General features: G+C 34.2%; 1 protein-coding gene across 1 annotated transcript; it reads right to left on the bottom strand.

Moving 5' to 3' along the window:
- Positions 1-3,997: 3,997 nt before the first annotated feature.
- On the bottom strand, positions 3,998-25,758 carry LOC123655134 (RYamide receptor-like). The gene is made up of 6 exons (XM_045590969.1): positions 25,118-25,758; positions 15,972-16,170; positions 15,230-15,298; positions 13,597-13,755; positions 5,011-5,098; positions 3,998-4,194 (listed from the first exon to the last, which is right to left on the bottom strand). The coding sequence occupies exons 1-6, from the start codon at positions 25,756-25,758 to the stop codon at positions 3,998-4,000; spliced, it is 1,353 nt and encodes a 450-aa protein (XP_045446925.1).
- Positions 25,759-26,704: the final 946 nt, after the last annotated feature.

Raw genomic sequence — 26,704 nt, 5'->3', positions numbered from 1 at the left:
CAAAATAGGAATAATTATATCTAGGATAGGGATGATCATATTACGGCTTAAGCAGTCGGCTCCGACGGCATTCGAAGCCACAGACAGCGCAACTCTTCTAACATCACTCCCGGTGACAGAGGAGAAAGTAAACGGTAAGATGTTAGAAGTTGATAGTGATGAAAGATAATTTAAAGTTTGTTGTTTATCAACATCATTGAGTATCGTGGAAGAGGAGAAATGCTTATTGAGAAGCTCAATGTCAATATTTAAAGAGTTTTTACGAGACGATTTACCAACTCCTAAGGTTTCGAGAAATTTCCATGTTTTAGCAATGTCGCCGTTTTCGACAAATTTATGGATGTGGCGTCGTTGAGCATCTCTACATAATGTATTGCAGCGATTACGGATTTTTTTATATTTATCGCGGTTACGGTCAGTGTTATTGATTTTATATTTATACTTGGCTTTGTTTTTATCGGCAATTAAAGTTTTAAGCTCCTCAGATAGCCACGGAGCCGGATGGTGCTTTAATCTCACAGGCCTTATAGGTGCGTGTATGTCATATAGCTGGATTATTCGCATATTAAACAGCTCCACCTTTTCATCTATAGAGTCAGCATCATAAACCTCAGACCAGTCCATTCGACGAGCATCGTTACAGAGATGGTCTCTATCAATTCCGCCAAAATTACGTTGGAGAAGAGTTTTTGATTTGGATTTGGGAGGACGAATTTTGTATGAGAGAAAGATCAAATCATGATAATTCGCGATGAAATAATGATATTTCGCGATAGCGTTTCAAGAGTCATAATATCTTTACCATGATAATAGAAATCACTAATTTGATTGACGAAAGTGTTGAAGAGCTTAATGGCGTTTTCAAAAATGCTGTCAACGTGACTTTTCATTTGTTTTAGACAAAAAATATATTTTCGATCCTATAAGGGTTCCACTTTTTCCTTTTGAGGTACGGAACCTAAAAATAACGATTTTTTGCCTCTTCTATTTGCTATAGTTAGGGAAATCATTTTTGTAAAATGTGATATAGCAGTGTTCGTGAACATCGATATTTTTCAAGTTATACTCCTTTGTAATTAATCAATCACTCTAAGTATTCGATGCTATTTTTTGTCATCTCGTGATTTATATGTGATTGTATTTAATTTCACAATAGGTTCCAATTCTTCGTTATCAACTTTATTATCTGGCCATCTACGGGGCTTGTTCTGCAGGTCGAAATTTTCAGAACGAAAACGCTACAACCAAAAACGCGCTGTGTTTTCTTTTGAGCCGATTCTGCAGGACTGGTGCAACGGTGGAACGTACTCGTAAATAACACGATATTTCAAGTTGTCCATTTTGTAAACTGAGTGACGCAACGATGAAAAACAAAAGAGGAGGGGAAAAATGAATTATGGTTTTCAAAACACAAATCCATGATAATAAATTTGAATTTGGAATTTTTTAACCTAAGAGGAAATATTTGAGATCAAAATGGCCAGTACGACAAAACGCCAATTTCATATGTAAAATAAAAAATATATTTTATTTTATTTATTATATGCTTAATGATTATTCCTTTGCTTTAATTAGTATGTTGTTTTAAGACATAGTTTAGGGGATATGGAAAAATTAAAACTAACGGCTTGGCTAGTTCGTTATAATATTCGTCCTTACAAAAAATTGGGATGGCACAGTGTGTGGATAACCTTACCCAATGAGTCCTCAAGTTTGTATAATTACGGGCTTACACATGTCTCCCACATTGTATCTAGCTGTCTGACAAGTTCGCAAGTAATAACTAGTTAAGACATGCAGTTTGTAAGTTGCTAATTAAAGTTTATATAATCAGCTCCTTACGGTACGAGATCCGGTTGCAAATAAAATTATTGCACTCATCGCATTTTTGCTAAAAACTAAATTTCTATATATATTTATAATAAGGAGAATATATTTTTACCAGGTTGCCTATCAAAATGTGGCCGCCAGTATTTCTAATTAAATTATTGTCAATTGATTTTTGGTAAAAAAAATCGTTTACTTGTTTTTTAAATAAAATATCGTAATATATTCTCCTAATTATTAATATACGTAAAAATTTGGTTTTTAGCAAAAACTCGATGAGTGCACTAATTTACAGCAGGATCTTGACCATTACTTCGTAGTGGAACATAAAGAGACAAAACAAAATCGATATAACTTTTCGTAGAAGCCGAGTGATTTACAAAAATAAGCAATTTCGGAGATGTACACATTTTTATTGACGTGACAACATCTAATAAATAATTGATGATTGACCTATGCGTCCGAGGAGATGTTTTGTTATGACGTTGTGTCATTAAACTAGCGTCCGTAAATCAACTTTAGAGACAACCAGTTTTTTAATAAATAGGAAAAAAATTGTTTTATGGAATTTTACCTAACGATTGCTTTATTTGAAGTTATACTTCTTTTGGCGTGTTTTACGATGGGCGCGCACACCGTCACGAAAACAAACCGACACCCTGAAGGTAGCTAGTCAATGAATACGCGCGCACATCGTCCCCTGAAGTTAGCTAGTCAACGAAGAACAAGTTAACAACGTGAAGTGAGCTAGCAAATGAAGTATAACTTCTTACGTGCGTATATAAGTACACACACACATTTTTTTTTATAAAATATTTAATAATTATACTTATAATATTTACTTTAACACACATACATAAACTACATAAACTACATAACCTGTTTGTTACTCCGTTGAACTTTATGCATGACAGTATAATTTTCCATTTGTTATTGATTATTGTCAATGGAATAATAGAATATAACTTGGAAAAAAACGCTAGTCAATTTCGTATTTTCATTGAAATTGAGGGAAACACCCTGCAATGATTGCTTAGTTTAATTTAAGCTGATGGGTTATTTTACTTGTCGCCCTAATGACTATTTATATGTAGCTGATTTCGTATATTATGAAAAAATATATCTTGGTAAGTGGACCAGAGCACGCTATTATTAATTAAAAGGTATAGTATTATTTTGTTTTATGTTGCCTTGTTAAGTAGGTATTAAGGTTCATTCTAACATAAAAAAAAAAAACTTCAACGTACGTCACATAAAACATGTATTCAATATAATTCACTTTTCTGACATCAAGATATTCATACATTTATTAAATATTATGTACAAACCTTAAAACGTAAAAGAAAATATAGACATGTACAAAAGGCGGTCTTATCGCTAAAAGAGCGATCTCTTCCAGACAACCTCTAGCATGAAAAGGACATGACTAAAGAATTAGACGGCATGGAGGTGTACATACATAATATATACATATATATATATATATATATATATACATACATACATACACATACACATACATACATACATATATATATATACACATATATTGAATTTATTTTAGATAAACAATCTTATATCAATTCTGATACTTGAGTAATTATTTAGATTTTAGCATACAAGGGTTAATTCATTAAATGGGATTAACAGCTATCGTCAAAAGTGTAATTTAGAAAATATCAGATAAAAAAGGGTTAGACATAAAGAAGATTGTTGCGGAAAATGAAGTAAAAATAAATGTCAGTCAAGTTTGTTTTTGTTTGACATTAAACTAACATCTTAATAATATCAGTACATTATAAATGTTAGGCTAAACCTGAAAACTGTACATTTATGTTACAAGTCTCTTGACATAGTATTATTCTTGGGCCTAATGGCTTTCAGTTGCGTGACATATTAACTGTACATTTAACTCTTTGATGTAGGAACCCTAAATACATCGATCAAATTTGACACTAAAAGGCTACATAAGGCCTTATTTATATACATATATAAATATAAATCAACAGCTTCTATTTAGACGCTGTATGTCGGAGGAATAGAATATATTTTACTAGCAGTGATCGCTGCGAAAACTATTCATAATTTTGAATTAAATTTAACAAACACAAATATCATTTCACTTTAATGTAAACATGTGTACAAAATTTCCACCTATCTTCGTTACGAATTAGTCAAAGTGTGACCGAACGGACAGAGCCCGCGCTGGTGGTGAAGGTCTAGTGAGTGTTGAAGATATGTGTCGTAGCGAGGTGCACGACGCACATTTCCTACTTAAGTCGTCACTACTCAGACCCTCTCTAGAGATTCTACATTTGCACCTGGAAATACTTTGCTTTGTCGAAAATCTATTGGTACCCATCAAATCTGAAAAAAAAGTCATAATTAAATACGATGTCTAAGGTATATAGCTTATAAAATTTCTTACTTTACCTTGTATTTTTTTTTCAATAACCTATAAATTAAGTTCACCTTACAATGTATTTTTTTTGACGCCGCGTTGGCGCAACGCTCACAGCACTGGTTTGTGGCTGTTGCGCTGGCGGTTGCGGGTTCGATCCCCGCACATGACAAAAAATTTTTTGTATTGGTCATACAGATGTTTGCCGTGGTCTGAGTGTTTGTGCAGTCCTTGTGGGTCTTCCCACCGTGCGTCGGAAAGCACGTTAAGCCGTCGGTCCCGGTTGTTATCATGTACACCTGATAGCGATCGTTACTCGTAGTATCGCCAATATATCCGCCAACCCGCATTGGAGCAGTGTGGTGGACAAAACTCTGATTCTTCTCCTACATGGGGAAGATGCCCAACGGTGGGATATTACAGGCTGAAGCGTACAATATTTTTGAAATTATTTGAGAGACACAAATAGACATAGTTTATTAGCCCTCAGTAAAAATTTAAATATTCTACTATGTTTACTGAAAGGGATTTTGAAGTAGGTGAGTGAAATTAAATATAAAAAACTAAAATTTTCAAAAACTAATAGAATATACTACAGTATTTCACTCTTGTAATAATTTTTAAACTTACAAATAAAAATCGATTTTTTATGTTTATTTCAAGATTCTCATAGCTTCGTTAGTTAACAGTACATAAAGTACACACATATTTTAATACCTTCATAAAATTATTGAATTTCCACCAAAACGCAAGATTTTTAATACAGTAGTTGAAAAATTTACCTGAAAGAGGTACTCTCTCACATTCACTTGATCGATGACACGAACGGCTGCCTGCATCATTTTTCAAACGCAAAATTTTCCCGATGACCTGTCAAAACAAAACAACATCAAATGCCCATCAAAATTTACCTGTCGATTAACTGTGTACTAAATTTAATTTTGTATTTTATATTTTAAAAAACGCGTCTCGATTTTATTATAACTGGTCGAAAAGTAGCTGTTAAAAATGAAGGGATTTTGGTAATATTTCAACTTTTGTATAACGCATGTATCTGTAGTGATAGAAATTGTATAGACTTATTATTGTAAGAGGTTGAAACAAAAAATGATCCGTATGTATGTATGACATTATATCACATTTGAAGACACGTAGGACGTTATTTACTTTATTAGTGTTGTAGTGTTGGGTTAGCATGCAGACACATCAACATTTTCGACACTTAAACATTGTAGTAACATCATTGATCAATCACGTACGTGACCTTTGTGACAAATACCACATACAATCAGAGCTAGCACACGTTAAAGAGGTCCGACAGCGGAATGGATATAAGGTACGAAACACAGCCACAAGGGATAAAAAGTTACATATTGAAAGAGAACCAGCCATTTATGCCATATATTAAAAGAATGACAGATAAGAAAGCTAGAGTGAGAGTCACTCTTTTCAAGAAGATAGGACAAATGTTGCGTTTGCCTAAAGATAATTTTTCCCTGGAAAAACCCGGAGTATACAAAATCTATTTTAGTTGTCGTAAATCTTATATTTGATAGACGAATCGTACCGTATCTTGTCGTATTAATGAACACATCAAGGCAGTAAAAACAATGATACATGGAATCGGGACCAAACCATTTGATTGAGTTTCATAATACTCAGATTCTCGTGACAGAATGCTATTATATACTCCGACGGGTACAGTCTGGAGACAAGACTGGTTAGACTGGAGTCAAGTACTTAATATAGTAATTTCAACAGGGAAGATGCACAGACACAGTTGTAACCCAGTGATTAGATTATGCAATGCCTTGAAGAATGATATAAAAAAAATCGTGAATCGATACAGTAAGTTTCGTTTGGATCGAGTGTCGAGTGTACGTAAAACAAGGGACAATAGTAGGGGTGAAAGTGACAATAGTAGTGGTAACCAGTGTTTACGCAGCAAACGTACGAGAATGGAGGTAGTCAGGTATGGACATTTCTAATGCTGTCATCATCTACGTACAAACTAAGTACGTACTAAGTACAAAGTTATGTTGAAACATCGAGTTACGCAAAATAAAAATAAAAAACAGGGTAAATATCCCATTTTAAACCATTTTAGTAATGAAAAAAGCCATGTTAATTTATCTTATATGTGAATCGTTTATTTTTATTACTGATTTTTTGACGAATTTACGAAGTTTAGAACAATTAATTTGTCTAACAATTCTACTTATATTATAAACGCGAAAGTTTGTATGTGCGGATGTATAGATGTTCGGATGTATGGATGTTTGTTCCTCTTTCACGCAAAAACTACCAAATGGATTTTAATGAAAGTTTACAGTAATATAGCTAATTCGTTAGAATAACACATATGCTATAATTTTTGAAGATAGCGTGTGAATTGTCCAAAATATAACGATAATTGTCAACTAAGTATATTCTATTCTAAGTCGGAAAAAAATCTGCTATCTGCGAGCTATACTGGCGTGCGCTCTAAAAACTGTAGAGTTAGCACGTATATAATGTATAAGTGCAATGTTTATCTTAAGTAGTCCTAGAAAAATGTCTGCGACAGCATATATCTATCTTTTATGAGTTAGACATTATCGCAAAACAGTTAACCATAAATACAATAAATAAAATATTTCTAATGCACATTTGGTAGTAACAAATTTACTTTTATGTCGCAAAACCAATTTTGATGAATTTTGGTATAAAGATAGTTATTGAGAAGATAATAAGCTACTCGAAATACTTATTAATCCTGCGTATACGAGGTCGCGGGTACCAGCTAGTATTGTAATATAGAATAGTATTTTCTTAATTTTGTAATATATTGTATAGATGATTCTAAGATTTCAATGTTTCTTCTTGTTGTTTATTGTTTTTTATTATTAATCGTATCAACCGCAGTTGTCATTTATTAATTTGGTTGCATATTTAATTTTTTCTCTTTTCCCTATATGTATATATATAAATGAATGTTAGTCTGTATGTCCTTTATAGAATCGTAAACTATGCATTTGATCATGTCATGATCTTCAGCAGTGTTGTGCATGAGCCCACAAAGGTTTCTGAGTTGGTACGACCAAAAGAAAGTATAGGCACGCGCGCAGGGTACACAGCTAGTTTGTTATATTTTTATATTTATATATATTATTATATATATTTTGAATTATTTATTTGAAGCGATATAATTATTTTAAAATATTTTATTGTCTTTAAGATTTAAGCAAATTTTGAATGATTAAGTTAGTCCAACAGTAAATTGTTTTTTAATCTAGAATAATTTAATTTTTCTACTAGACTTTTAAAATATGTCGTTTTGAATTTTTCTACTGTATTGCAAAATAATATTTGAATGTAACAACATGTATTACTATTTAATTAATTATCCGAGCGCCAGTATTGTAAATGCCGAGTCCATCAGCAATTGCGGGTACACGAACATTTTAACAAAATGAATTTAAACTAGATAGTTTGCTGTGTACCTTGCGTGGATGAGCCTAGACTAAAGAAATAAATACAAAGCGGATGATTAAGTACACATTATTTTTAAGGTTTATCCAATGATTCTGTAGCAGCAGGCAGTCTTTATAATTAGTTATAGTCTTATAGATTTTCGTATCATCTGCATTCAAAAGTATTGAAATGATTTAAAAACATGTTGAATATTATTTACAAATACGTTACAGAGGTCCGAGATGAAAGCCTCGAGGAACACAAAAACACAAAAGCCTTAATCGCAACAGTTTAACTTCTATCACGTACAGGTTTATAGATCACATTAAAAAAATCATCTGTATAATCTATTTAAACGTTTACCTTAAAACAGGGACTGTATATAACATAAACCCGTTTATGCCACATCGCATATGAAATTACGTAAAACAAATGGCAATTAAAAAAGTGGTGTTTAAAAATTACCCGAATAAAATATATTTAGATTTCGGTACGGATGGAAGTACTTTATCGTATGGGATTATTTACAATTGTTTAGGGACAAACTACTTACGTTTCAATATTAATAAAATTTAAACTATCTATTTCTTATTGAGTTTTAAAATAATTATTTTTCATAAACAATTTCCTATTTTTTTATTTTTCTTGAAATAAAATTTTCATTACACAAATGAGTTTTTAAACTATTTAAGAAGTTATCAAAGAACAAATTTTCTCGTGACTTATTTATTTTCTTGATTGAAAATATTCATCTAATAATACCTTTTGTTGAAAAAGTACACTTGTCAATAATGTCGAGAGAGTTTTAGAATTGTTTTAATGATTCGTTGTTTGAGATACAAGGTAATCAACCGAAAAAATATTGAATAGTCAAGAGCTATTCATTGGGTTGTTAACAGTTTAAATTTAACTATTTCTGTAATTCTGATATAATCAAATTAAACTTTACACATTGTTTTTCAACCAATAAATAACTGTATTCATTAAAATACCCAGAATCGAAACAATAGAATAAAGGAATCGGTCATAGCCCGAAATGTAATAATTGTATTTATTAAAACTATTAATCACAGTAATGCATTTATATATAAGATACTCTGCGATGGCAAGGTTCTTCTGCATGCCGTCCAATGAGCGCGTGAGCACGGCTATAAAATCTACAATAAATAACATTCTGCGTGGAAAAGAATTATTTTCAATTCGCAGTTCCTTACATATTGTTGTATTCGTCAGTTAGTAATAAATTTCCTTTTAAATGCGTGTTAGTTGTGTTAGTGTACATTCAGTCAAAGAGAGATGGAAAAAATATTAGAAGATTCAAACTAAAAACGACATTCATCCATTGTTAATGAATAAAAATTATTCTATATTTATTTTAATATATTCAAATACTAGCAGTTACCCACGGCTTCCCTCGTGTAGAAATTGATAATATTTACAAAAAGTGGGCTAAAATACGCTTCAGCCTGTAATATCCCACTGCTGGACATTAGGCCCTTCTTCTCCACCACGCTGCTGCAATGCGGGTTAGCGGATATATCCCCTACTCAACTCACAAAGACTGCACAAACACCCATACTGTGGCATACATCTGTATGGCCAATACAAATGTTTGTCATGTGAGGGGATCGAACCCGCAACCGCCAGCGCGCCAGCGGCACAAACCAGTGCTGTGAGCGTTGCGCCAATACAGCGTCAAAATGGTGCATATAATCATTACACTAAATGTTTGTATTGGCCATATAGATGTTTGTCGTGGTCTAGGCATTTGTGCTTGTATATGTTTCCGTACCCCCGACATAAGAAAAAATCCTGCTCGTTGAGTGTGAAGCTGTTATTATTAGAAAGCTCGCACTTTTGAACCATACTATTTTCGAGTGTAATTACGAAATGTCTCACCACAAGACTAAAGAAATTCCAAAAACCGGAGCAGGCTAAGTTTCTAAATGGCTACAGCACCGCAGACCACATCCATACTGTTGGGCAGATGATACAAAAGACTGAAGATTATGATCAGCCGCTGTGTATGGTATTTGTGGACTACAAGAAAGCCTTTAATTTTGTTGAGACCTGAGCTATCTTGGATTCTCTCGTCATTATCAGACCAGTAAACGAGACCGATTTTCTTTCGTCGCGGTCTAAAACAGGGGGATGTAATGTCGTCGAATCTGTTTACTACTGAGCTGGAGGATGTCTTTAAAGGTCAACAACGGATGTTCTCGGACGTTACGTTCAACGGCACGTTCTCCGGACCGCTGGTTACTAGTGTGGGCTGACACCGGGACGTCTGGCCCGAACTTAGGGAGGCCTATATCCAGCAGTGGACAGCAATAAGCTGAAATGGCTGATAAGTTGTCATCCAAACTTTTAACCCCATTTACCCCTTAGAGGTATAATGTTTCAAAATCTATTCTAAGTGGGCTATTAACAAGCTAAGGATCTACAGTGCCTAAGTCCGCTCGCGCCTAACGAATGCGGCCCCAGCCTAGTACGTACTCTGCTCAACGTACCAGGCTAGAAGATTGCTAGTCCAACCGATGCCTGCGCTTGATTGTAGGAGTTCCGAAGTACGTCGGAAACGATTTATTATGTAATGTGTTCTGTAATTTTTTTTTTGTATACTTAATATATTTTCAATATGTGTATGTATTGTATATGTATGCATGTATGTGTGTATATTTGGTTTTCTTCCTGTTCTCTTAATTTTAATTCTGTACACCCTTTCTGCTTTTTTCACATTATCTCCTCCAAGCTGGTTGTCTGGAAGAGATCGATGTTTAGCGATAAGACCGCCTGTTGTACATTTCTTTTTGTGAATCGTTTTGTAAATTGTAAACTTTTTTTATGTGTACAATAAAGAGTAAATTAAATTAAATTAAACATCTTCGGAGGCGTGCTATAATTACATCATATATAATATTAAACAGATGTATGTCGGTTGTATGTCGTTTCAAGTTCGGAACTTAAACAAAAAAAAATTAAATATAAAACTATGTATATTGAATTTGGATTAATAAAATTATTATTATCAACTGCGACAATCTGGTGAATCAATTTTTTTTTTCGACTGTGTTGTCGAATTTTCTCTTATATTTACATTTTTATTCATTCTTATACAACAAACAAATTTTGATAATTCAAACTACTGAATATATATAGAATCTCAATCTCAAAAACGGTTCCAACGATTTTCATGAAATATGCATGAGTATGCAGGTAATTTCGGAGGAGATAAATAAATCTAGCTAGGATTCATTTTTAAGAAAATACCGTTTTATCCCAGTTTTTAGACAATGAAAAAATGTCGTTAGAATACGAAGGTAAATTTCGCGGATGTCTGTAAATTTGAAATAGCTCAGGTGTGAAATCGGTCGGTCGCGATCGAACGAAAGACCACGGTTCAAATCGTCAAATTTCCAGGTCGATTATAATTGTTTTCTTTTTTTCTAATTGCACTCCTTATTTTTTTAACCGACTTCCAAAAAAGGAGGAGGTTCTCAATTCGACTGTATTTTTTTTTTATGTATGTTACATCAGAACTTTTGACTGGGTAGAGCGATTTCGACAAATTTTCTTTTAATCGAAAGGTGGTGTGCGCCGATTGGTCCCATTTAAATTTATTTGAGATCTAACAACTACTTTTCGAGCTATATCTAATAATGCGTTTTTACTTGACGCTTTTTTCGTCGACCTACGTTGTATTATACCGCATAACTTTCTACTGGGTGTACCGATTTTGATAATTCTTTTTTTGTTGGAAAGGAGATATCTCAAATTTAGTACCATGATAATAAAACCAGGATCTGATGATGGGATCCTAGAGAAATCGAGGGAAACTCTTGAAAATCCGCAATAACTTTTTACTAGGTGTACCGATTTTGATAATTTTTTTTTTTTGTTGGAAAGAAGATATCCCTAGTTTAGTACCAATGATAAGGAAACCAGGATCTGATGATGGGATCCCAGAGAAATCGAGGGAACTTCTTGAAAATCCGCAATAACTTTTTATTAGGTGTACTGGTTTTAATGATTTTTAATTTAATCGAAAGCCGATGTTTATCATGTGGTCACATTTAAATTTCATCGAGATCTGATAACTACTTTTTAAGTAATCTTTGATAATGCGTTGTTACTTGACTATTTTTGCGTCGATCTACGTTGTATTACTCGTCGATGTAATTGAAGTCGGTTTTTTTTTCGTTTGCGAGCAAACACAATTATTATTTATTTAATAATGTACGTAAAATCGAAAAATATTATTCATATTTTATAAATATGTAATTTGTATTTAAATATGATTTGCAAAAAACACGATTTACTAAAAATACCGAGCTAAGCTCGGTCACCCAGGTAGTTTAATTATTCATGTGGTGTTTTCCAATTAGACGACTCATAAGTCAAGTTAATCAAAACAATAGTTATAAACGTTTTTGATATTTAATTTATACTTCTATCATGAAATTAAGAGAATCTTGTGATATTATGACTGTCGGATGGTTCGTCGTCTTAACTCGTAATGTGTAGTCTAAACGCGGTAGTAAATAACAATTTACTAAAAAGCCTTTTTATGTACACATACAGACCCAAAAGCATTCACTTCGTACGTATCATAATAAACGCCAATTAAGATTAATTAAATTTACGCTACACATCAATAAACAATATAAACGTAGACTAATATAAAGAGGTGGTAGTTCGTATCTATTATTAGATTGCTTGTTTAGTGGTTCATATCAAAAGATGATTTGTATTAAAATAGAATTACCATTATTTAAAAAAATAAAAATAGATAATATCTAAATAATAGCTTTCCTAGAAATACTGATATTTAGTATAATTATAATATGTCAATTAATTTAATTGTACAATACAATATTTTACGATATATTTTTTTTAAACAAATTTCGAACCAGTCGCACTGGATGTCGATGAAGTGGCTCGTATTCATCAAAATAGGTCCAATGGCGACGCTGATGATATTGAATATAAGTATGTCATAGAGAACACTGTCTTGCGATAAAATTTAAAGAATATTTTTTTGATAGATGTCGGTGAAAAAAAATTGTGTCATGTCATAATAATTAAAAAAATTTAAATTGTAATAAATAAAACAATGCTTATTTAAAAAGGATTTTATTAAAGATAATTCCACTGCGATAAAAACTACTCTCTATAAAAGGTTATATCGATGTCACGCAAGTACTTGCCACGATAAATGTTTTGTAATATCAATTTCTATACTTTCTAGAGAATGATATTTTATACTTACCTAGATCTAGAATTTTGTAAATATACGTAACCACGTAACAGCAAATTAAAGGGCATACTTATAAAGCGTTAACTATTTTTTTTCTGGGCAAATTGTATGCCTACCTTCAAACCCAAGAAATCTTTATGTAAAAGACGGAAAAATTAAGAACTTTTTTATAAAAATGTTTCACATTTAAATCGATGATATGAAATCTATATATTTAAAAAATGGACGCTGGTCGCTACGAAGATTGACGGCATAGCTACTTATATAAATATCGAGATCTAAAAATGAAGTCAAATTAGCAATGAAACATGATCCTATTTTATATTATACTAGAATTCGTATTATTTTTGTGTTTGCCACACATTCGGTAATTCTAAACATTTTGTAATATCATTTCAAAAATCGACCTTCCAGCGGGATTCGAACCTGCATCTCCGACTGTCCGTGTCGGTGCTCTAGCTAATTAAGCTTTGGAAAGATGTACCATTAGATCGAAATTCTTAATATGATGATTTTTATATTCAGTTCTAAGCGACCGCTTAATTGGCTAGAGCACCGACACGGTGAGTCGGAGATGCAGGTTCGATCGATTTTTGATATAATATTAAAAAAAATATTTTGCCATAAGTTTATTCAAAGAGTGATAAAAAAGGATTACCTGTATAAACCCGCTGCGATAGCGCACATTCATGTAACAATAAATAATGGGGTTGTAGCAGGAGTGCGACATGGCCAGACAGTGACTTACGAACCACACGTATGGCATGCCAGGCCATCTTCCCCACTCTTCGTCATCCTCATGCGCCGTCCACAATAGCTGATGACAAAAAGAACTACTGTTAGCTGCTTATAACATACTTTTTATATTATATAAATTGTTTAGTTTACATGCAAAGAGAACCTGAAATAAAACAATGTTTATTCGTTAATAACGACATGCCAGGTGGTTAACGTTCAGAAAACGGTAAAAAAAAGAAACACACTTAACAAAAAAGTTCGGTGACCTTATCTATATGTATGTCAACATTTTAATATGTCTTAACTCTGAATAGCTTCAGTTGGTGACTTTTTTATGCTATTAGTTTATTCTGTGACTAGCCGACCCGTACCAACTTCGCTGGGCGTTAATTATTTTTCTGATCCAAATATATAGTAAATTTTTCATCTCGCTCGCATTTTTCCGACTTGTTTTACATATTATTTTTTACTGATTTTTTTTATTTAAAAACAATAAAGTATAGCCTATATTACTCCTGAATAGTGTAGCTTTCGGTTAGTGAAAGATTTTTCATGATCGGGTCAGTATTTGCGAAGATTACCCCCTACAAACAAACAAAGTTAAAAACTTTATCTCTTTATAATATTAGTATAAAATCAAAATTAAAAACAAATTTATTCAAATAGGCTCCAAGAGTACTTTCGAATCGTCATTTTACAAATTAAAACTTTAAAAATCAATTATTATATTTGTAGAAGTAAAGCTACCACCGATTCGGAATGTAGATTCTGCAGAGATGAATCGGCAAGAAACTCCGCTGTTACTCTTTTGAAAAATAATATATAAACTGTGTTTTAGTACAAAATTAGTAACATGTTTCCTAAAATGCAGCGTCACTAAGTCCACACATCTTTATCAACTATGTAACCCTGCACCGAGTAATAAGCTTTATCTATTAATTTTTTATGTAGTTTTTTTGGTTTGCTAGCAAACACAATTATTTATTGTCACGTCTGAGTGCCAGTTAACTTCTTACAAAAAATATTAAATATCCTTACTAGCCCGAAAATCACACCCACATGATACACACTACATATACCTACATACAATACATCACACATTGAATAGAGGCTTAGCATTCCTTATTAGGTTCGTAGGTTCGATTGCCACCTCAAATCAAATCTAATATAAATGATCATCATCATCATCATCATTACAGCCTATACAGTCCACTGCTGGACATAGGCCTCCACAAGTTTACGCCAAAAATAACGTGAACTCATGTGTTTTGCCCATAGTCACCACGCTGGGCAGGCGGGTTGGTGACCGCAGTACTGCTGCCCGTCTTCGGCCTGTGTATTTCAAAGCCAGCCGTTGAATGGTTATCCCGCCATCGGTCGGCTTCTTAAGTTCCAAGGTGGTTGTGGAACCTTGTTATCCCTTAGTCGCCTCTTACGACACCCACGGGAAGAGAGGGGGTGGCTAAATTCGCTAGTGCCGTAGCCACACAGCAATAATATAAATGATATCCGTAGTCAAAGCAGATACATCTCCTATGCGCACAGGTACTTACGATAAAAATATTGAGAGGGAGCCAGCAAACTATAAATACCGCTACTACGGTTATCATCATTTTGACCATCTGTAACAAACAAAAAAGATATTTAGAACAAAACGCCTAACAGATATTTAATATACTAACTTAATTGTATTTGCCTGCATACGAAAAAAAACCGACTTCAATTAAGTCGACCGTTACTAATCAGATCTCGATCAAATTTAAACGGGGAGATGTGACAAGAATGGGCTTGTCATGTTTTGCCTGGTCCTATTTTTTCGTCTTAGGTAGACAACAACGAACAAGTATGAGCATAAAATAATTGATTCACAGTCAAGCGTTATTCATAAATTTTTTAGGTATTGTTTGAACACCAGGTTTAATAGTTTTGGAGTTAATCCTTAAGAATCGATTTTCATATAAGGCCCCCGGTATCAAAAAAATATTGGAAGCAAAATCTACTAAACGAATGACCTCGTTAGGTTTCTCTTAACGCTTTCTATCAGAAGCCAATAGGATTCCGATAGACGACGACGTTTTCTAATATTTATGGCGTTCAGTAATATTTTATTCTTTTATTTACCATTTGATTTGGCATTAATTTTTCTTAGACTAGTAAGCCTTTTTTGTGCATATTTAGACAGTCGATCTGAAGGAGTAAACTTCAGTCGTGCGTCGGAGCTGATTTTTTTTTTGTAAACTGTTAAATAGTTTTTCCTATTTAGCATATTAATTAATGAATCAGTTACTTTCTGACCTTGCGTTTTGAATGTTGTATCCGTAAGTCTCGTACGCTCTCCGCTTCACCGGGTGGCCGAACGCCCCACACTACATACGTAATACGACCATACGAGCACACGAGAGCTGTGAGTGGCAATGCAAATTGCAGGATAAGCAATGCGTAAGTGTACTTTTCACTCTGTTCCGGGTAAGCCCATTTCTCGCTGCAAACGTCCCTGTAAAAAAAGTAATTTATGAAAATCTTATTATAACATAGTTTAAGCAAGATTTACTGATATCGTATCCAAATGCAAAACATAAATTATAATGAACTTCAGTTTGTGGTTAACTTTTAGAGAGTATTATTCATCTATCTTGACGGCTTCGTAAAAATAACAATCGGAAATTCGGATCCGATTTGTTAACTGGTCATTCAAACGTTACACTAATTCTTAATCTTCTAAATCTTCAGTATATGTACAAATATTAAGTATTCTTTCTTTCCTTCCTATCTAGAGTTCTTGAAAGCCTCGTCAGTGTTAATTATTAAACTATTTATTGACTGGGTACAGCAAACTTTGATTATGTTATTCCAAGTTTTTTTTTTATACAATAAAGTTCTGCGAAGTGACGTGCTATCCATACTCAAGTTTTTATTTTCATGAATTATATTACTTCTATTACAACTTCGTAGAAACAAGTTTTAATTATATTATTATATTACATACAAATAACCACACCATACATCACCATAAAATCACACCATTCTGACACTATACAGATAATAATCAGTGGCAACATAAAAATATTGGCGAGTCGTCTGAATCCATTAAATTTCAAATTTATAGAACCCAAGGATTCATTAAAATAGTAAAGTGTAAATGATATCACGAATTTCTTTTATATTATATTCTTAATTGTATTTAAAACATGCACAGTTTTTGATTACAAAAAAAGATTAGCAAGGGCGAAATTATCTCTAAAAGATCAACCATCAGTCAACCCATTTATGTTTATCAGAAGCCTTAAAAGTAAAATTCATTTTTCTGACTTCAAAACATAAAGAACATAAAATATTCCGACCGACCCAGAATTAGGCCAGCCTTACCCTGGCATGCGGGGCTCTGCTGGGGTGGACAAACCTTTCCCACGCTATTCGCGGGAACGCAATGGACAAAAACAATTTAAGTAACCAAAATGGGGGCGATGTGATTCGCCACCCATCACGTCTCGTTTCTCGCGGGGGCGAAAAGTGGCCCATGGAGAGCCGCTTCGCTACGTTGAATGTAAGAGGAGGAATGGATGGTAAGGTAGATGAAGTATGTCAGATGATGGATGAACGATATACAGATATTCTTTGCGTGAACGAAACGAAGAGGGAGGGATGTGACACTACAGTTTATGGTCCCTACACGGCATACTGGTCGGGAGTCCCCCAAACCAGCCGAGGCTGTCAGGGAGTTTGTGTGATTCTTTCCTCTCAAATGGTTTAATGTGTGATGGAGCATGAATGTGTAAGTCCAAGAGTACTCTGGATGAGGCTAAAAGTCGAACTCACGCGCTTTTTTATCCTTGGGGTATAGGCACTGACAGAGCTGCGCGGAGGTGAGTCATCAAAAGCCCAACAAGAGAGAGAGGAATTGTGGGATAGCATGAGAGATGTCTTGAATAAGTGCGGAGAAAATGAACGGATCGTGATGCTAGTGGACTTTAATGGGTGGGTTGGAGTAAAGCGTGATGGGTACGAAAGAGTTCTGGGTACGTTAGGGGACGAGAGAGTGAATGATAATGGGAGAAACCTGCTTGAAGTATGCTTGGAATGGAATCTTTGCGTGGCCAACACAATGTTTGACCACAAAAAGATCCATTTGTATACAAGAGATGAGGGTGAGTCTAGAAGTATGATTGATTTTGTAATAGAGGATGAAAGACTGAGGAAAAAAGTTACTCGTCAAATGTCTTCTCTATGCTGATGACCAAGTATTACTTGAGTCTTCGGCCAAGGAGTTGCAGGAGATGGTAACTGGTATGAGTGCAGCTTTTGTAAGAAAGGAAATGAAGATGAATGTAAAGAAGATGAAAGTGAATGCAGGAAACAGGGTGAATGGAGCTTTGCACTTCTTTATGAGCAGTCGGAAAGTGTCTAACAAGACTCGTTTGGCTGTGCATGAGGGGGTGTTGGTTCCGACACTCATGGATGGAAGTGAAAGTTGGGTATGGCAGAAGAAACATGAAAGCAGAATAAATGCAGTTGAGATGAGAGTGTTAAGAAGTATGATATGAGTTAAACTGAGTGACAGGATAAAAAATCGTGAGATAAAGAAACGTTGTGATCTGAAAGAAGACATAGTGACAAAAATTGAAAAAGGTATGCTCAGATGGTTTGGCCATGTCGAGAGAATGAGTGAAGAACGATTGACGAAAAAAGTGTATAAAGCGAATGTAAATGGAAGGGTTGGAAGAGGTAGACCTAGGCGGACGTTCCGAGACCAAATAAGGAACGTCTTGAAAAAAGGCCAGGCCAAGAGTACCCTAAGCCGCAGAGCATATATGAAGGGAATAATGAAAGTGGACGAAGCGAAAGAAGTATGTAAGGATCGTAGCAAGTGGAAAGAAGTGGTCTTTGCCTACCCCTACGGGAAAGAGAGTGGTTATATGTATGTATTTATGTATGTATGAATAAAATATTTCTACTCTAAGCTTACGTAATAATGGATAGAATTTCTCGAAACAACAGATGACTGACAATAAACAAACAAACTTGTACTTATTTTATACCAAAAGTCCTGTTTGAATTAGAAACTTTTATAACACTAACTATAATTATATTATAGTTGAATCATAATAAAATAAGTATGTTGTCTACAATTAGAGTAATATAATATTAGACTAGCAAAGCCCCGTGATTTCATGATTGTTAATTTAAGGGGAAAATAGCCTTCCTCGGTAAATTGGCTATCCGAGACAAAAAGATTTTTTTTTGAATTCATATAATTCTTTTCTAAGACTAGCGCGTTTAAAAAAACAAAACAACTTTTACCCTTATAACATTAGTTTAACTATTAGTATTTCATATCTATTTGGACGGTAGTTACTCGGGCGCGGCAAACACGATCTTTCCGGCATAAATCCCGATTTTCAGGAATTCCGGCATATACAAATAGGTTCAGCCGTACCAAAGATTAGTCCAAACAAACAGACAGACAGACAAAAATTGTAAAGTCGTTTGATTGTGTTTCAGTATAATGTAAAAAACTATATGCATTTGAAAAAAACACTGTTATTTTAAAATCAAAAGCAGACACGTAAATTTTATTTATGTGTATATAGATTCATAACAGTAGCACTCGATTTCAGACTACACATAAAGATAAATGATGGCAATATCCATAAGCACTTAGGATCGTGTCTCATCCAAAAGCAACGCCATAAAACTGCTTGATGTTCTCTCTTATAGACACTACACACATACTGGTGTACCCATTGCTAAACAAAACTCAAATAAAATTATCACGACATCGTCCTTTATTTAGTACATTTATTACAAGAACCCGTTTGTTTAGTAGTGTAAAAATGGTTTCATTTGCATTTTTATAAATTTTCGTGCATTTCTTTTGATAATGTTAATTAAGACAAAATTCTTATGGAATATGTATATGTGTTTAATTTACGTTTTCTATACCAATACTTTTTAAATCTTATTTATTAGGTATATATCTGTCTGACCACATACACATATATATCTAGACTGTCTTTATAACTGTTCAAGTAATTTCTAATTTGATGCTATTTTTAATAATCAATTGCTTGAATATAACCACAAATAGTGCATAGAACAAATTAACAAAAATACAAACGTCTATATATCGCTGCAATACGTTTTGCTAGACAAACTTTTTTAATATCAATTCCTCTAAATATAAAAAATAACAAATTCTTAAATAACATTTATTACAATATAGTATAATAACTTATTAAAAAGTTAATATCTTAATATATATCTGTCTTTTTAATATACATATATATTAATATTATTATGTTTAAATTTTTTTAATTGGTCTAAAAAATATAAAAGAATTTAATATGTACACCACAATATGCAAATACAAAATAATAATAATTATTATTAAAGTAAATTACATTAAACTTAAAAAAAAACCTTAAGTATATATATATATATATATATATATATATATATATATATATATACATAATATAATAACTAAAAAATATTATTAAAAGGAGTCCCTTTAGGCAAGGTTCCGAAGATACTGGCAGCGTTCCCCCTTTGAATAGCTAGACTAATTCTTTGTCCGAAGTAGCTGCCAGCTCTTCGGTCTCCTGTGACGTCGAATAACCTTTTTGCTATTTCCTTAAATAGTGTTATAGCACTAGGACCCCACGGACCAAGAGTCTCGACACCGAATGGGACAAAATCATATTCGGAGCCTAGACCCCTGTATTTGTCTGCTTTTGTTTTTTCAGCCGCTTCACAAGCCGCACCAGCTCTGTTGTTGGTTCCATGTAGATGGGAAGGGGCCAGCGTGTCTGAACAGGTTGCATCCCATACCAGCACCCGGCCCATCTTCCATGGAATCAAACTCATGCCGTCCGGTCTCTTGCCATCATCTCTTGCAATACCAGTCGGCTCAAGTAGACTTGGCACGTTGACGGTGGCAAGGGACCGGCGTATGATATCATTAAGTGCGGCATGTCTCGAGAAGCGGCCTGCACTTTTTAGGCATGACAGACCGTGATGTCCTAGCTTATCGACATCACTGCCACAGGGACATTTATGAGGAGCGCAGACCGGAACCCCAAGCCGTAGACAGGTTGCGATTCGGAGCGTGTCAGGCTCAAGAAATGTTCCTGTATTTGTCGAAGGGTACGCGTGAAGCCAGTAGCCAGCCTCATGCGCACCCACGGCCAAAAGCCTAGCACGCGCCGAGCCTGTACTACAGCTTAAAAGATTGTCATAAGTCAATTTGCAATTTATGTCGTCCCAGCTCCTCTGTGAATTTGGCGAAACTGGAAAATTTTAACCTGGGCATGCAATTAAGAAAGCGTTTCGAGCTTCTTCCAAACCAGCAATCTCAAAGTTTGAAGGGGATGCCCTTAAAATTTTACTTGTGAGATTTGCTGAACTATGAACAGTTTGTAGTCGATATAAAAATCAAACCACAAAAATGTTTTGTATAATAATGTTTTTTTATAGTTTTATTGACAAAGAATAATAATGTATCATTCGACAATCGACAGTTCCTTTCTTTTTTTAACTAAATCTAATTTTTTTAATATTCAAAATTGACAGTTCGTAGATAATCGCGGTAACGAGACGGTAACCTCCGTGGTCTCTGGCGAGCTGTCGGTGGAGCTCGCTCGTGTTGCCCGCGTTATATCCTCCTCCTCCAAATCACGATTTCACCCCGAAAGTGAGTTGGTGTAAGTGTGTCGAGGTGGAGTGAGTGTGGATGGGTGAGCGTCTACACGAGGTGTTACAGGGGTGTCGGGTTGAACACGAAGTCGCCCACGTAATCGACGAGGCTGTACAGGAAGGTATTGCCCCGTCATGCCTATAAACGGAGTAAGGTCAGAGCTGTGGAAACGTCCTAAGGTTTGCCCCTGCACGTTGCCTATTTCGTATGTGCATGGACTAACCACACGTTGTACCTTATATGGTCCATCGCGTAGAGGCATGAACTTTATTGTTTTGCCCTTCTGCACGTTACTATGGACATGCGTCGTCAGTAATACGAGGTCACCCTCTTGAAAGTCAGGCGCTGGTCGACGGGAGTTATCTGTTTTAGTTACAGCATTCAGGCGACGGTAATCGGCACAAAATCGGTAAGTACCATCTTTTTTAGGGACCAACAGTGCTGGTGCGGCCCATGCAGCTTTACACTCCTCTATGTTCCCGTCTTCTAACATCTTTTTCAGCTCCGCTTTCATAATTGTCTTCTTCGCTGGCGTAAGACGGTAAGGTGGTACGGCAATGGGTGCGTGATCGCCCGTATCTATCCGGTGTTCAGCAAATGGAGTAGCTTCTCCTCCTGGCCGAAAGGCATCTTCATGTCGCTGCAGCAGCTCTTCTGGACGTTGGCGTTGTTCGCAGGTAAGCGTGGTTCCTTCGTCTTCCTTCAGTACAATCGAAGAAGCCATAACAGAAGTTCTCGGTATCTCCTCATGCCCCTCATATTCCAGAGGATAAAACTGCTGGTTACCATCAAAAGAACCTTGAAAAGGATATAAGAAGTCGGTGTCAACTGTGGAGAATGTCAACTGATTGTTCTTGCACGTTGTACACTGCGATCTGACGACTCCTTGCGCCCCACAACCATAGCAACTTATTTGAGGCACATTTAAAATCTTCTCATTAGGCCGGTTAGTACAATTTTCACGAGTATGTCCATGCATTTTACAGTAAACACAAAAGCGTGTTTTAGTAACATTCAGCGGTGTTGATGAATCCAGTGGCGGTGGCACGGCGGTACGCCGGCGCTCCGCGACCGTAGACGGCGTGGTCGTCCTCAGGCTCGACGTAGTGTTAGCTCGGCGCGGCGGAGGAGGTGCCTGAATCGTAGGAAGGCTGGTAAAGCGACACTGGAAATTTTGCGAATCCCTAAACCACCATAACGGATAGGTAGGGTTGCTTGGGTCCAAGATTGCTCATTCATTTGCATATTAAGAATCGATTCTAAGCTAATTTTGATTAAGTCGTCTACTTGTGTTAAATGATCTGGGTGATTCCAAAAGGAGCAGCAATGGAGCGCATACGTAAATTTAGGGACGAAAAGACAATATTTTAAGATGCAAAGTGCATAATGTGGACTAATTTCAAGGAGACGGTCAACTGAATTTTGAAATTTAGTGATTGAATTATTAATATATTCAGAAATAGATTCATCAAAAATTGGAGAACCTAAAAGGTAAAGGGAATTACTGTTAATTATTTTAATATTTGGAGCCAAAATATTAAATTTTTGTTTTACGTCATTTAAATTTAAGTCGCAGTTATTTATAAAAAGTTCGCATTTGCTAAAATTAAGTTCCAAACCAATGGCTTCAAATTTATTTTTGATTAAAAAAAGGTCCGAAAGCACAGTATCCACATCACCTCCTAGGATTCAGTCGTCCAAATACCAGACGTTGAATTTAGAATTTAGATTTTTAATTATCGGATTTATAGCTAAACTAAAAATTGCAGGCCCAAGGGGATCACCCTGTTGACAACCTACTTCCGAGGACAGTTCATTAGAACGATATAATAATTTTTTTGGGTCAGCGTAACTGAGAAGAAGATAATTGTATACTTCCGGTATATGCTTTTTTATTTCTGTCAGCAGGGTATCCCTATTTACCGAATTGAAAGCATTTTTGACGTCAATTTTGAGCAACACGTCAGGCTGGCCGTGTCTTTTTTATATTATATAACTCTATGTCGGCAAGCAAGTGTATGGCTCACCTGATTGTAAGCTATTACCGTAGCTTATATAGTTAGACGTCTGCATCGTTAGAAGTATTTTTTCTTGGTTACTTGTTTTTTTATTTGGGTTTCGACTGCTGTAATGTTTTAATTTTTTTTGCGTTTAAAATTTGAGTATACAATTCATCGTGTTTTTTTTTCGCATTTAATTTCATATGTTCGCCTAACTAAAAATTTAAAAAATTCCATGTTTTGTGTTCCATGTAGTTTATTTTTTGAATTGAGTATATGTTTCAAATTTGAATAACAAAATAGATAAACAAATAGAATTAGCTATTCATACTCAACGGTCCCTAGTCTTTTGTTGGTATGTCGACAACCGCTAATGTCTATAGTACCTTTAGATACTCTATACTCCAGAAAAATAAAGAAATGACGATGAATTTATATAAAAATAACTTAGTATGGACATCATATAAATTATATATATGTATGTATGTATGTATACAATTGTGGGCATTTGGCTCATTACGAAATATCACACACTGCTGTACGCATAAAGATAAACTTTGGCAAGAAGGTAGTTTATAGTTAGTAGACATCCTCTATGAAAAGATTTTGCGACTAGAGCCACATTAAAGAAGTCTAAAGGCTCTAATAAGTTTTTACAAAAGTAATTTAGAACATTTTTGTGCTATAAACTTGAAACTACAGAGAGGTCGTTAATAGTTTGTAAACGTCTGCTAAGAACGGATTTTGTAAGAGGACTGGCTTAAAGTGGGATGAGGACTCGAACAAATTGAATAAGTTTTTCATTTTTCGTGCTACAAATATTACAAAGTTATCGTAATCGACGTTCAGTAATATCAGATTTTGATAAAGTTTACCTTTAAAGGCGTTAAACAGGAGTTGAAAGTTTGTATTTGTCTTCCATTCATTTTCTTAATGGAATAATCTACCATTAAATGGGCGAAATAGGGATTGAAAGTTTAAAAGACAAAATCGTTAGTCTTCGTTATTTTTGAAGCTGAAAGCGTCTAATTCTGGACTACTAATTAAAATTGAGCGAACATGTGTGTCAATCTTTATGAAAATTCTTACTTTAAATGAGTAAAATAAGGAATGAAATTCGTATGGAAATCCATTATTGCTAAAGTTAGAAGCTTTAAACTTTTCCATAGACATTTGATCAGCATTTTTGAAATTGAAGGAAAATCACTCACATAATCATTGGTGTTCCGTATATATTCCGCGTATGCGTCTTATTTTTCCATAAATATAATTTTATCCTTTATTTTTAGACCCGGTTAGGTATTGTTTAAAAATAAATAAATGAATAGAGAAATAAATAATCAAATATATATTTTTTAAATCTTGATGTAACTTTTTAAATCTTGATGTAACTTAACTTTAACTTTTTTTTTAACATAAGTAATTAACCCGGTGTACATGGAAATTTTGTACGGTAAAATAGGAGATTAGTTCGTATTACTGAAATTACCTAAAAATGGCTTGAGAAACCTAAGATGAAACTTTGTTGATTGTTCTATGAAGCGGGATTGAGAGCGAACTTTGCGAGCAGTCGAGTAGTTCCAACGCACGAAAGGTGAACCATAAATCTGGTAAAAACAGGTCACGTATTGTTGTAATATAAAGATTACACACTACTTTAGCCCCTCTTTGTAAACATTATCAATTTCTACGCCAGCGAAGCCGTGGGCATCAGCTACTAATAAATTATTTACATTCAATATACTTACAATTCACATACTTGATGCCACAAAGACGGCTTCTCAAGTTGAGATACAACTATAATAGGCGCGGCCGTTGCTAATGCGCCGCACCATACACAGCACATGACAAGTTTAGCTGCAGTTTTTCCCATTCTTGGTTTTAAAGGTCGTGTTATCACAAAGTACCTATCAACCGATATAGCTAGAAGTGTATACGCACTCACTAACACTGACACTGCCTGTGAATAATTAACTAGTTTACACATGAAACCACCAAACGGCCAGTAACGCAAGATGAGCATTGACACAAATGAAAATGGTACACATAACAAAGTCATTAGTATGTCACCCACTGCTAAGTTCATTATGAAAAAATTCGTTACTGTCTTCATGCGTGGAGACGATTGTACCACGAAACATACTAATCCATTTCCTAAAAGAGCTATTACAAATATAATACCGTATGTAATGTAAACACATGTTTGGAAAATACATGTAGACAAATAATTTTCCGGCTGTGGTTCTAAATCGCAAACGAATTCATGCGGCGACGTAATATTAAATTCACTTTCATTAGAAAACTTAGAACCATTATTTTCACAGTCAACCAGCAAACAGTCGTAAACAGGTAAAATATTCCCAGCCGTAGCGTTGTCTGTATGATGCATATTTATCTGACCTCAAACCATAGCCTCTTCACCCACCACATTCATTAAGTTTCATTATTGAAGTCACTCTTCATTACCTGAAAAAAAAAAGAACTTTAATGAAAATGATATTCTTAATAGATAAAGAAATTGAGAGTGAATGGAAACGTTTGAATATAAATCATATAAAAACCCATTCGTTTCCTTTTTGTGGTTTTGTTGGTGTTAATATTAATAATAATAATTCCTATATTCCTAGTATTCCTCCACCCGCTTCTGTATTTATATATGTAAGTATGAGTATTTTTACTATATTATTTATATAAGTATTTTTTATAATATATGTATCTATTATATATTAAACGGGTGAAGTGACATTCAGTCAAATAATAATAATAATAATAATATCCTTTCTTTGAAAGAACATGGCATTGTAGTTGTGCCAGGTTAACATTAGTATAATCCAAATTTATTCTACCTTACGGTGTGTGGTGTAGGTAGTAAATATTAATGAGGTACAATAATTAACATTATTAACAATAGATTCAATGATAGAATTAGTTATGCATTTTTGATAAATAATATAATAATTATTATTATTATTCTTGGGCTTAATGGCTTTAAATAATTATTAATATAATTATTAATATGACAATCATTGAAATGTTTATTATATGTCAAGTTCTATTAATTGTCTTTAAATTCATTAAATTAATATTCAAATTTCGTATAAATTGTCGTAAAAAGTCGCCAACAACGTAATACATTTTCTGCAACAGCAGAACAAACAATTTTCTCTTAAACATTGCAATCATGTTTATTACTGCACATAGTACAACTAATTATAAATAGTAAATACTATAAAATTCATCTATTGGACTTAATTTGAATCTGAATTGAATTGAATAGCCAAGTTACTGTTGTTACAGATTTCATTTAATGTTTAATACAATAAAAAAAACTAGAT

Source organism: Melitaea cinxia, chromosome 7 (assembly GCF_905220565.1).
Source record: "Melitaea cinxia chromosome 7, ilMelCinx1.1, whole genome shotgun sequence".
NCBI lineage: Eukaryota > Metazoa > Arthropoda > Insecta > Lepidoptera > Nymphalidae > Melitaea > Melitaea cinxia.
This window is presented reverse-complemented; position numbering and strand designations above follow the sequence as displayed.